The following is a 13667-nucleotide window of genomic DNA, read 5'->3' as shown; positions in this document are numbered from 1 at the left end:
AACTCCACGCAGCTCGTAAGCTGCACGGAAAGCTCTGTGGGGGCCAGGAAGTGGCACGCGTCTTCTCCGAAGTCGGAGGGGGTGCATGGCGTTTCCCCTCCACCTCTAAGGGACACCCTCCAAGCTGTAGCAGGGGCAACCCAGGCCAGGAAGCTTCCCCTGCGCCTTGCAGGGACGCCTTCCAAGGCACAGGCGGGGCGACCAGGGCCGGGAAGCGGCATGTGTCCCCTCTGAGTTTGGAGGGGGCGCGCGCTGCTTCCGCTCTGCCTCTGAGGAACACCTCCCAGGCAGCATCTCGGCGCTAGCTGCGCCGCCCCCCTCCTTTATAGGAGATGAGATGGGCGCCCTAGACCGTCAGTGCCTATCTAGGGTGCCTGTCTCTTATCCTCCTATAAAGGAGGAGGGGAGGGGCAGCTCAGTCGGCGCCCAGGCGCTGACGGAGAGGTAGCAAGCTGCCTCTCCAAAGCGCTCCTCCTGGGGGGGGCGAGAGCAAGGCTCCGAGGCACCCCTGGAGGGTTGGCGCTCGGGGCATTTGCCCCGTCTGCCCCCCACCAGGTACACCAGTGCCCCCCACCAGGTACACCAGTGCCCTGCAGGGCCAACGCAAGGACAAAAGGTAGGCAGGGGGAGGTGGGAGGGAGATGTTCCTGGGCAGCAGGCAGTGGGCAGCCCCGGGGGCAGGAGGCGGCGCTGGGATCCAGCAGTTATGCAGGATTCCAACCCCCTTCCCTGGGAAGAATGGAGCAGCATCAAGCCGCTCCACTCACCTTAGACTTGCGCCACCTCAAGAGGTGGCGCAAGTCCAAGAAGACCCATAGGGGCCAGCGGCCCTTACCTAGGGGTAAGGGGAAAAGTTTCCCCTTGCCTCTGGCTGAGCCACTTCAGGCCCCTAGCCTGAACTGGATACAGCACAAGCTCCTCAGCGTGCCTGTTCCAGCGCAGGATAGGATCGTGCCCTAATATCTCAAACATTCATGTATTGTCTGTTTCTATAGCGACATTCAACATCCTAAAATAATCCCCCATGCCCAGATGACAAATGTTGGGAAACACTGCACAGACCAGTGTTTCTCCACAGTTCCCCCCCCCCCCGTACCACTTCACATGGTCTACCTATTGGAAGTACCATGAGGAGTAATGTAAATGTAATGTTTGTAAGTAATGTTTGTAAGTAATGTAATGTTTGTAAGTAAATTACAAACATCACATACATATGCAGAACCCTGAGATATTGACTAAGCAGATTAGTGGAGGAAAAGCTCCTTAGTAAAAGAACTCTTTTGGCAACAGATGTTGAAATGCTGCTGCAAAACCCACAGGGGTTAAAAACTTCTAAAAATAATTAATTCATAGAAGAGCTGTACCCTTTCCAAATCAAATTCCTCTCCAAAGGATTCATACTATGATTTATTTGGTCTTTGCACAGGAGGGAGTTGATGTTTGAATTTCTATCAGAAAAAACCCTCTGGGTTATTTGTATGTCACCTCCTTTCAACAATATTTCATAGTGTTACATAATACTCACATAATACCAGAACCAGGGGACATCCACTAAAATTGAGTGTTGGGCGGGTTAGGACAGACAAAAGAAAATATTTCTTTACTCAGCGCGTGGTCAGTCTGTGGAACTCCTTGCCACAGGATGTGGTGCTGGCGTCTAGCCTAGACGCCTTTAAAAGGGGATTGGACGAGTTTCTGGAGGAAAAATCCATTATGGGGTACAAGCCATGATGTGTATGCGCAACCTCCTGATTTTAGGAATGGGTTAAGTCAGAATGCCAGATGTAGGGGAGAGCACCAGGACGAGGTCTCTTGTTATCTGGTGTGCTCCCTGGGGCATTTGGTGGGCCGCTGTGAGATACAGGAAGCTGGACTAGATGGGCCTATGGCCTGATCCAGTGGGGCTGTTCTTATGTTCTTATGTTCTTATGGGATAGTAGCTGTGGGTAAGATTGCAGCCTCAAAGCCCAATCCTATGCATGTCTACTCAGTAAGTCCCAGGAGAGTCAGTGGGGCTTAGTCCCAGGAAGGTGTGGACAGGACTGCAGCCTGACAGCCCAATCCTATCCACACTTTCCTGGGAGTAAGCCCCATTGACTTTAATGAGACTCACTTCTGAGTAGACATGCATAGGACTGGGCTGCGAGTCCGCTGCACGAGGGAGGGAACCACCACCAAGAGCTGTGCGGCAGCTGCAGACTAACCAGCTGGGGGCCCCTGAGGGACCAGAGCGCCCAGGGCTCCCCGTCCCACCCTGCAAGCTCGGAGGGCTCCCGCGGGGCTACTCCGCCCGCTCGCTCGCCCGCCGGGGCCGGGATGCAACGGGCGATGACGTGGCGCCGAGGAGCCTTCCGCAGTCCAGAGCTGCAAAATGGCGGCGTGCAGGCTCCGGCTGCGGGGGGCTCTGTGCGCGGCGGCGCTGGCTCTGTGCGCGGCGGCGCTGGCTCTGGCGGCCGTGCTCCTGGTCCGCACCTACGGCTCGCGCCGCGCGCCGCCGGCCCCCGAGCGCTGGGCGCGGAGCCTGCAGCAGCAGCAGCAGCAGCAGCGCCTGCAGGCGGCGTTCAGCCCCGAAGAGCGGCAGGAGCTCAAGGAAGCCTTGAAAGGTAAATGAACAGGAGGAGCCGCCGCCCGGCAGCGCCCCCTCTGGCTGAGAGGGGCACGGCGGCTTCGGGCCCCTCGGCTCCAGGCAGGCTTTCCCCCCCAGTCCCGCCTGTCGCCAGCTTCGCCCCCGACCTGCCATTGCCAGCAGAGCTGTGTGTGTGTGAGAGAGAGTCATCTCTGTTTAGCAGGGACGTGCAGGGGGTGGGGAGGCAGGTGAGGCAGAGCCTCCCCACTGGATTCCTTCGGAAAGAGCCACTGGAGCCTTTCAAAAAGCGCCACCACTGTGGGTGGGGTGCAAGCACACACAACCCATGCACAAGAGCACATGGGTTGTGTGTGCTTGCACACACCCCACAGCTCGCTGGAGTCCTTCAAAAAGCGCCACCACTGTGGGAGGTGTGCAAGCACACCCAACCTACTTGCACATGGGTTGTGTGTGCTTGCACACCTCCCACAGCAGCAGCTCACTGGAGCCCCTCAAAAAGTACCACCACTGTGGGAGGTGTGCAAGCACACACAACCCACTTGCTCTTGCACATGGATTGTGTGTGTCCCTACTGTTTAGTTGATTAGTGTTATACCTTAAAAAAAAAACCCTATGGAGAAAGAAATCCCTGGCAACCAACACTTTAGCAAAACCCAACAAAAGGGAGCATGAACTTCCCATGACTTTCTCACTAACGTGGGATCAAAAATATTGACCATTCTTCAGAGAACCAAATATGAAGCCCAAATATTAGCATTATAGTAGCTGAGTTTTTGTTGTTTGCTCTGTTGGCCATGATCTGACTCTTTTGAAGTGTATCTGTGTGAGTGAGTGATGGTCTGGATGTGGCTTGTGTATAAGAGGAAACTTTCTCTTCCTCACTGTCCTCTCAGCATCTGCATTCCCCATCTGTAAAATGGGAGAAATGTCTTTGATAATGACTTACAGGTACTTAATTTCTTAGCAGTACACTCCTTTTCTGTGTATTGTATATAAAATCTGCACAGATTCTCCTGAAGTTGTATTATTTTTGTGTACAGGACATGAAAAAACCTCCATCGAACTCTGGCATGCTAAAATGAATGACTGAAAATGGCCTTTGAAATTTTTGCATTTTTTTTCTTCAAGTCTGTGCCTTCCTCTGGCAAAAAGTACATTTCAGTGGCCATACTCTGTCATCCCTTCTGCTGTATCCCCATCAAATCTGCATCTCAAAGCCTTGCCCATGGATGCATCCTAGAATTTACAGATCTAGTACCTGCTGTTTGGCACAAAAGCTTGGATCCAGGATCCTCATACTTTTACATGTCAATCCATTGTCAATCATAGCTCACAACCATGCTTAAATAATGTACACTGTAAAAATCATGGACTCAATACCTTCTGGAATAGTCAGTGCCTTCAACACCTACACAGGTGAAACACTATTTCATTTGAATATGCATTGTGCTTCACAGCACAACAACAAATGATCACTGAATAGCTGTGCTATTGCCCCAAATATATAATCAGTAGTAGATTATGTGGTTCAGGTTTGAGAAGTGAGCTGCTAAACCTGTGTGTGTGTGTTGCGTGTGTTCCTTTGGAACTCCCCAGTGTCTTTCTTTGAAGGCCTTGTCATTTTGCCAATATACAGTTTATCTCTTGGATATTGGATAAGGGAAACTATATTAAGTGCTGTTACAGGTCATGAGATCCTTCATTGTATACAATCCTTCATTGTATACTTCCTTGTGTTACAAAAGTAGAGCTTAGTGAAAGCTCTGCTTTCTTCTGTTTTGCTCACAGAAACAGTGCTAAACACTGATTCTACAAGCAAAATAGCCTTGCAGAAGAGAGTTTAACAGTGCGAGTTGAATGACATTCTTCTGAGAATGTGTGTCTTTTCAGTTTCAGCAGCCCTTGATATTTTCTTATATTTCTCTTATTGCAATGATAAGCTTATCCTTTCACCCACGTACACTTGTAACCAAGTTACAATGTCAATACATGCCGTTTCACCTAGTCACTATGTAAAGTGAATGGACCTGAACTTTGGGGATTTTTATTTATTTTAAATATTTGCATGCCACTTTAATGTTTAAAAATATCCAAAGTGACTTACAGTAAAAATCCCACCAGTTCAAACAACAAATATTACACAAATAAAATCAATTAGATCAGAAACCAGAGTAACATGAGATCAGTAACCAGAGTCAGTGCAGTCAAAGAATCAAATGAAAAACAAATCAAGAGGCTGAACCACAGATCACTCATTAAAAATGTTGTTGGAGATTTTAAAAAGTCTAAACCTACCATATGAAAGATAATAATGTTGGTGTCTCATCAACCCTCGGAGGGTTCTTCAATCCACAAAACATCTTAGTATACACCGTATTACTGAGGGTTGTAATAAGTTATGGAAGTATGTTCTAACCCAACTATTTTCAAGATTTTCCTTCTCATTGCACTCTGACCTCTATGGTCCTCTCTACGGTCTTCACCTCTTGTAATGTCATTTCTGGGAGACTCGTCTGGGATCTCTGGCTCTGTTTCTAGGGCAACTGTCTGTAATAATGAATTGTCTATCCCTCTTCCTCTGCCAGTGGCAGAAAAGAGACAGACTATTCATTACTGCAGACTTATTACAAATGAAGGAAGTTTTTAATGTACCTGGGAGTAACACCAGCCATCGGGCAGGTGTGGGGGTTGCAGCCCCTTGGGGCTCTCCACTGCTTAGAAAGGCTCCTATCTCCGACTGCAAACCACTTCTGCAGAAGTGGGTTGCAATCGGAGATAAGAGCCTTTCTAAGCAGTGGGGAGGCCCACAGAGAGTGCTGTGAGCCCCTGCACCCGCTCAACAGCCGGTGCTACCCCCAGGTATGTTAAAAAGTCTGTTCTTCACGGTGGCGGTGTGAACACTGCGTGCCGTCACCTCGGTCATTTCATGGCCATTTCCCTTAAGGGAGAATGACCTTCTTCCGGTTCCCCTGGTGGGTTTGAGAACTGTTGATTTAAACTATTCTGGTAGACACCTGTCTATTTTATTTTTTGTATAGTACTTAGAATTTTAAACACATAATAAGTAATAATATGCAATTTCACAATGCTGGCAGTTCAGTTTCTGACCTTCCTTATTTATGTGCCTTTCTAGTAGGTTGATTTATTGCATTGTGGACATAGGATTTACACTATGCCATAATTATGGGTAAATGAGTTAGTTTGCCAAGTCACAAAAGCAAGGCTGAACTCAAGTGAAAAAGTGCTCATTTCTTCAAAGTAAATGTTTCTGTCTTGGCTTCTGTATAAAGAGTCACCTCTGTAATTCCAGCAGAGAAAATTATAGCCTGTCTTCATTTTCTGACTTTACCCTTTAGCCATTATCATGCAGAATTGATTAGTGCTTTTTCTTTGTTGGCTAAAATTCAGTGCTTCTCTGATGCTGACAGCCTGTCTTACTCTTTGAATACCTGCTACAACTGCTGAAACAGAAGTTCTATAAAAAAAATTTTTCCACAGAAATCAGTTTCTGTCATATATCTGTGTACCACCTAACGTACAACCACACATACTATGTTCTTTCTATGGCTTCCTAGCAAAAAGTATCAACCCCTTAGCGAACTGTTATGGCCCTTTTCCACATTATCTGAATCTGCTTGCAGTACTCACATGAAGGAAGAAGCAGGATTACACCTACTGCTCCCACCCCTGACCAAAATTTGTCATCAGTTCCTTGTGCAGAGAGCCTAGGCCCAAACAAGTTATGTGGATACAGCTGGGAACCCTGTAAAAAGCAGCAGTAGTCGATACACAGAGAGCCTATATGCATAGTCTCTCTACGTGCAGAGCTGATGAATATATGGAGGTCAGATGTGGGGACAAATCCCCCATTGTACATTTGTTATACACTGTTTCAGACCACAGAATAGGACCTGGATCACAGAAATTAAGAGCTTCTGTCGTCTAGGGCTTCTAGTGCTTCCCAAACATCTTAGCACTGAGACCCAATTTTTAAAACAACACTCTGTTAGGACTCACCTTAGGTTTACAAGACTTTTTTTTAAAAAAGTTCCACTTTTCCAGCTGTTCAGTTCGATGCTAGGGCGGGGGGGGGGCTGCCTTCTGGAGCATTTGTTGAGCTTCATATTCATCTGTTCAGAACCGTTCTGGTAGCATTGTGCTCCTCTCGGTCTGTCCTTTGAAATAGACTGGGGCATGTTCTCCTAATCTCAAGTAAATACACATGTACGGTTCAGTTTCATGTTCCATAGGGCTCAATACATTTTCCTGATCAGCTATCAGCTTGTCAGTTTCAGGACCTGCCAATAATCAGGTCGGGACCCACAGTTTGGGAAACACTGGTCTAGTGGAATCTGGGGATTTTAGCAACTTCATCCAGCAGCACTACCTGCATGCATCACATTGCGTGCCACTGAGATTATTAAATGATGCAACCGGCGACAAACACAGCTCTTATTCACAGTGGTGATGGAAAATGAGATTTTGGAATTGTGTTGTTGGAATTGGCATTCATAGAAACTGTCGGTTCAGTGGTAATTGTGCTTGTATGCTCAAGTGAAGTGATCATTAAAATCTACAGCATATAAATTATTTGGAGGTTTTTTCAGCTCATTACACTAGTTTAAAAATAGTGCTATCTGACAAAATAACAAAATCTCTTTTTATATTTAAATTTTATGTAAGGTGCCATCAGACTGCAGACAGTTTCCTTCTCACTGGATGAACAAAATATAACAGCCCTGGCAGAATTTGAGCCTTATATTCGTAAAGGTATTTGAATTTATTTTCCTGTTTTTAACAGGAGGCTGAAGATTTGCTGCATATTAAGTCTTGCATGGTAGGAAGAGATAGTGCTTGGATTTTTCTTGACAGAACTAACCTGCTAAACTGGTAAAAACAGGATTCATTCTATAGAGTGCAGTTTAACCAGTTGAAGCAACTGTGGCATCATCTTTCTTTAACTGAGCATTTATAGGTTTTTACAGTTATAAATACAATTTAAGATAAGCAAGAGAGAAGACACACATTGATTTTGTCACTGTGGAATAAAGCTCAAGAGATACTATAATTTTGTTTGTTAGTTGAAGTTTAATCTTAGACCTGGCTGCAGATCTGTTTTGCAGCGTAAGCATTTCCATAGCCATAATAAATCACGTAATGTCTTGGATCTGCTTTAGCTCAATGAAAAATTATGGAGAAGCTTATGTAGCATAGTGGCTATGAGTGTGAGATGTAAGTCTGGCATGTCCAAGTTCAAAAGTAATTTCAGCCCTGAATATCTTATCACTGTTCTTATTATTAAGTATAGGTATATACAGGTCTAGCCACACTATGTGCGGATTTGGAACCCAAAACCCATGAGTGGGTAGATCTGGACCCTCCAGAGGCGAGGGGAGCTGAGCTTCCTTTACCTCCAGAGGGTCTTCTGAGGCCCTCAGAGGCCACACGCGACTGCTCACTGCCTCTGCAGGCCTCAGAATGGCTGTTCTGGCAAAAAAAAAAAATGCTCCTTTTGGTTTCCCTCTGAAAACTGGAAGTACTTTTTAATGCTTTATAAGGCATGCTGAGGACTGGGAAAGAATGCCTTTAAGGCATAAAAACAAGGTTGCACACTGCCTCTGCAGGCCTCAGAAGACCTTCCAGGTCCAACTGGAGCTCAACTGGAAGGTGGGCTGAAAACCATGGGTTTGAATACTCATGGTTTTCCTTATCCACAGGGCTTCCTGGACCAGAACTCCCACAGACAACACTGCCCCACTGCACTGCATTTCAACCAAAAAGTTCAGAAAGTGGTTTACACAGATACATAAATGGTTCCCTGCCCCTAAATGGCTCATAATTTTTAAAAAGATGCAGAAGAAAGCACCATCTACCAGAAGACATTGTGCTTGGCTGAATAGGAACAGTTTCTCTTCCCCTGCTAAATATAAGAGGAGCGATGCTTGTCTGCATCTTTTAGCAGGAGCAAATTCCACGGTAGCCTTCTATATGGGCTGCTGTAAGGATAATGTATATTAAGTACTTGGAGCATTCACAGTAGCACCCTGTAAACATCAGGTATTCTCATCAATGCAGAAACTACAGTGGTGTTACAGAAAAATGGATTCATAGTTTTGGGCTTTAAATGTTTTTGGTCTTCCAACTTCATGACCAATGACAGTCAGATATGTTACAGAAAAAAGTGTATCTACATCTTCTTTGTAGTGTTACTTTCATTGTTTCTAGCTAACTAGATGTTCAAGATGTTACAGATGTCAACGAGCAGAACAAGAAGAACTGTGGATATACAGTTTTTATGCTCAAGATCTGTTCCATATATTTTTGCAGTGGAGGTTTGAGGGGTTCAGCATTTTGTGAGGACTGTCTCTAGTCCTCTAGGTTGGGGCTTTAGCTCAGTGCATTGAGAAGGTTCCAAGTTTTACACCTGGCATTTCCAGAGAGAGACTCCTTTCTGAAACAGTGCTAGCTATCATCAGATAATACAGAGCTGGAAGGACTTAGCTGTATATGTTTCATTCCTCATCCTTCCCTGAAATATATGAAGCTTTGTGAAGCTAAATCATTCCACTTGTAACTTCACTTAATATGTCTCCACTGATTTCAGTAGGTTATGTTTGTATAATTCATAACCTCAAAGTTAGGAGTAATCTGAGCTAATCTGTTTTTCCTTATGTTTCTTCTGCCTAAGCCTTTCCAGCAGTGTTTTCTACCTCATTCATTCAGCATGAAGTTATTGGAGAGTACAGCCACCTGTTCACTATCCAGGGGTCTGACCCTCAGCTACAGCCCTACATGCTACTTGCACATATAGATGTGGTTCCAGCTACCCCACAAGGATGGGATGTTGATGATCCTTTCTCTGCTGAGGAACGTGATGGTTTTATTTACGGAAGAGGAACACTGGATAACAAAAACACTGTTATGGTCTGTGTTGCTAGTTTACCTCCTTCTGGAGAGATGCAAAGCTTTCATGAGTAATTTGTGTGTTCATGAAGTTGCATGTGCCATGTTAATGATGATTTACAAGTCGATGCCTGTTCACAGAAATGAAAAGGAGATTATTGAAAGAAAGCCAAACACTTTTTTTTTCCAAGCAGAAGATAATGCACTTAAAAGCATGGTGTTAAAATGTTAATAGCCACCTCAGCTATGCTTCAAATTGATTTCTTGGAGTTAACCTTCTGCCTCAAGCTCATACTTTCAAGGCCTAGGTGCTGCTTCTCCTTATTCTGGGAAGATACAATTTGCAGTTTTCTATTGGAGGTGCAAGGAGGGTTCGTGAACCTTTCCAGTACCTGTCAATTTTCCCACATTACTTCCTAATCCCACCATATGCTTTTTCCCCCAACCCAAATTCCAGACTCAACTTGAGGTGGAAAAATTTTCTCATCAGGAAGGGAGGTTGTGGGAGAAAATTCTTGTGAGAATTGTGTGGAGGGAGAAGAATCAAGTACTCACCCCCTGCTCTTCTTGGAGCAAATGTCAGTTAAAATTTAAACTGTAAATTGTCAGGGAGAGCCCTGGTTTGTTTTTTTTAATAATTTTTTTGCTTACAGTGCAGTTTACCTATGTACTGCACTGTATGTAGGTATATTATGAGTGTAGCTGAACTGTTTGCCTTCTTGCACCTTGTCTGTGTCTTGATGGGAGATCCACTTGGCTTGGCCATGGCCTACAGCACCCAAAAGTGGCATCTTAGGTGAGTGCATTGGGCCATAGCTGACATGGATGTGGTCTGTAAGACATAATGAGCTCTGAGATGGGGACGTTGTGCCATGTGGCAGCTGGTGATAAATGAGGCTGGTCGCTTTGGGAGAAGGTAAGAGGCTGGAATTCGAAGAGCTGTGAGAAGCTGCCATAGCCTGAATGTCAGCCAAGAGAAGGACCTCCAGGGTATACCCCTAAACTGTGGAGCAGTGATGGAGCTTTCTTCTTGAAAAAGGAAAAGAACTGACTTGGTTCCAGCCTACAGAAAGGGATTTGAGGGTACTATGCTAGTTAGCTGAAATGACATTGCACTAACCTCTAACTCAGCGATTTTCAACCTTTTTCATCTCATGGCACACTGACAAGGCACTAAAATTGTCAAGGCACACCATCAAGTTTTTGCCAATTGACAACGCACACACTGCTGCCAGTGGGGGGGCTACAACCCCATTGGCCCTACTAATAAATGATCTTCCCCCAAATTCCTGTGGCACACCTTGAACCACTTGCGGCACACCAGTGTGCCACAGCACAGTGGTTGAAAATGGCTGCTTTAACTGAAAGCAAATACTATACTGAAAACTGCATGACATTTACCAATCAGTCATTCTAGAGCAGGGTGGGCAGGCCAAAATTACAGTGCAGATAAACAAAATGTAGTACTACTTTTGACTCTTTGGGGCCTGAGTGCAGGGTTCTGTGTTCTTTGAGGAGGAAAGCAGAAAAACTTCTGAAAATGGGCTTGCAGGTTGTAGCTGAAGTGTAGATCAAATTCTGTGTATGATCCCTGTCTTCTACTAGGCAAATTCTTGCTCACAATCTGGGATAGGTTCTGTAACCATGCTGCAAAAGAGCACAATGCTTAACCTTTTCTTTTCTTTCTTTTCCTCAGGGGATTCTGAGTGCGCTAGAATTCTTACTGAGACGAAATTACAAACCTCGCAGGTCTTTCTATATTGGCTTTGGGCATGACGAAGAGGTATTCCTTTGTGTCTTTGTCAATGTTTCCCCTCATTTATTTATTTATTTATTTATTTGATAATAATAAAAGAGCATCCTTCCCTGAAGACTGAAATGGTAGATTCAGTCATGGATTCCAGTAGCCTGTGTTGTTAAGAAACTTGAATAGGTCAGCTTCCTGTTCTGTAAAGCTGGAGAGCCCGTACTGCTTTTGTGCTGTCCTAAGATATTGTTCACAGATTGCAATGGTAGGTGTCTATTGACCAGTCAACTCTCAACATAATGGGAATTTGAGTTTGCCTTGTACAAAGGAGAAAAAGTATATCTTTGGGGGTATTTAGTATTCATTTGTGTGCTCCCCCCCCCCCCAAGCTCTAACCAAAAACAGAGCATTAGGTGTTCATCTGGAGATTATCTCCAGTTAGTATTTGGACATATTTGTGAGATATGTAAAGAGATACAGTACAGTGGACTCCACTTTACAATAGTAAACAAGACATCATTGTATTGTGAAAATATTGTAACATGAACTCAATAACACATTGTTGGTAATTTGTTCTAAGACCTAAGAAGCTGAAGTTGCTGCCGCAGATCTAAACTATTTCCCTCTTTGAAAGGTGATTTAAAAGGCATCTATTGTACTCCTTAATGGCCCTGATTTACACAATGTTGTAGTTTGCACTTTATAATTACAGGGTTTATTCATTCTCAGAGGAATCCATGATATTGGTTCAGACACTATTTAGAAGGCTTGCATTTGCTTCAATGTTTGCTTCAGCTATATCCTTCCCTCCAGATGCTCAATCATTATGTTACAAACACTGCTATTGGCTGAGATGCTACCAAATACTTGCATTCACATCACTGATTGGCTTATCTATCATCCACAAGTTCCTGTTGGTGACAATCATGAGCCCATCCAAAGTGAATAACTTTATTTGACTACAGAGAGTCCATTGTAAAATGGTTTGATCGTAAAGTGAACCCATTGTAAAACAGGTGTCCACTGTATATTGAAATTGATAGATTCATTATTGAAGGTTGGAGAAATCTGATACATTTCTTTGTCCTACTAGTACATTTTATGTGTGAATAGTTCATTTTAACACAATAGCTGCAACTTTAGTGGCACTCAGAGATTTAGTACACCTCAGGATTTTGGCAAGATTCAGAACTAGTTATTGCAAATGAAGCAATGTACCATTTCTTTATTTGGGAACTTCAGTGGTTTTGTAGCATTACAACTTTATGTATTATCTCAAGTAGGAGGTAGCCAGACTTGTCTGCACTTCCCTGAAGTGATGGATATTTGTTGCTGCCTGAGGCAAAATATTGAGCTAATGATGTGATTGGTTTTAATGATATTGTGGGTTTTCCAGGTGGGTGGTCAAAAAGGAGCCATGAAGATGGTGGCTGAGCTGGAATCAAGAGGAGTGCTGCTTTCTTTCTTGCTTGATGAGGGAAGCTTCATCTTTGATGGGGTCATTGGTTCAATAAAAAAACCAGTAGCTATGTAAGTAAGGAAAGATGAGAACAGTGGTGTCACTAGGATTCACATCACCCGGTGCGGGAGGCCTGCGCATCACCCCATGCAGTGGGTGGGGCAACACCCCAGGTGGTGGGTGTGGTGATGTACCATTGCCCCACCCTCACTGGTTTTTTGGCTGTACTTTTTGATAGAACACAGATATTTCAATATGGTTTGTTTCATTGCATTCTGCATGAAATTACACATTGATTGATATATAACATAATGGTTCATATTCCTCCAAACTCTGATTTTAGTGATTTTGAAAACTTGTAGAGTCACACACACACACCCCGTATCAACTTGCAAACACCTTATTGCAGCAGTTCTCAAACTTTAGCACCAGTGATACCAAAAAAGGCTGTTTTGTTTAGGGGAATTAGTATATTAACCTTTTGGAAACTTTTAGGACCATAGGCTAGATAACAAGACAGCGTAGAGCAAAGAAATCCCTTGTTTAGCTTAAGGAGGAGACTGGGAGAAAGGTAACTTTCAATCAAAGGATTATATTTTTATTGCAAAAACACACAAAGGTAAACATAATACACATGGATAATAATAAGTATAGATTTCTAGTACTTGTGTCTAGTGTACCTAGCTTGTGGTGGCTGCATGTGCTATGTATTTGGGTGCATCCGAAAAGGAATCAGAAACGGATAGGGTGTAGGGAAGTATTTTAGGGGTTCCTTAATCTGCTAAACCCAGTTTGCTAACTAAAGATGGGGAAGAAGGGAGGAATAGATAGGGAAGAAGGGAGAGAGTTTAGACGCAAGATATATTTACCTGTCCGGGGAACAGTTGGATGGGAAAGAGTCCTAGGAAGGACCACTCCCGTGGGAGGGCAGCCAGAGAGAGAGAGGCATGTGCTCTGAGCTTACTCTTAAG

At 44.4% G+C, this 13667-nt stretch overlaps 1 protein-coding gene across 1 annotated transcript in view; it reads left to right on the top strand.

Moving 5' to 3' along the window:
- The first annotated feature begins 2371 nt into the window (after positions 1-2371).
- The window catches only part of PM20D1 (peptidase M20 domain containing 1), a 30223-nt gene continuing 18927 nt past the window's right edge, over positions 2372-13667 (top strand). The window contains exons 1-5 of the mRNA XM_066624227.1: positions 2372-2603; positions 7271-7357; positions 9276-9511; positions 11187-11273; positions 12634-12767. Of these exons, the coding sequence (XP_066480324.1) occupies positions 2372-2603; positions 7271-7357; positions 9276-9511; positions 11187-11273; positions 12634-12767 (776 nt within the window). The remainder of the gene's footprint in view (positions 2604-7270; positions 7358-9275; positions 9512-11186; positions 11274-12633; positions 12768-13667) is intronic.

Source organism: Tiliqua scincoides, chromosome 4, assembly GCF_035046505.1.
Source record: "Tiliqua scincoides isolate rTilSci1 chromosome 4, rTilSci1.hap2, whole genome shotgun sequence".
Taxonomy (NCBI): Eukaryota; Metazoa; Chordata; class Lepidosauria; order Squamata; family Scincidae; genus Tiliqua; species Tiliqua scincoides.
This window is presented reverse-complemented; position numbering and strand designations above follow the sequence as displayed.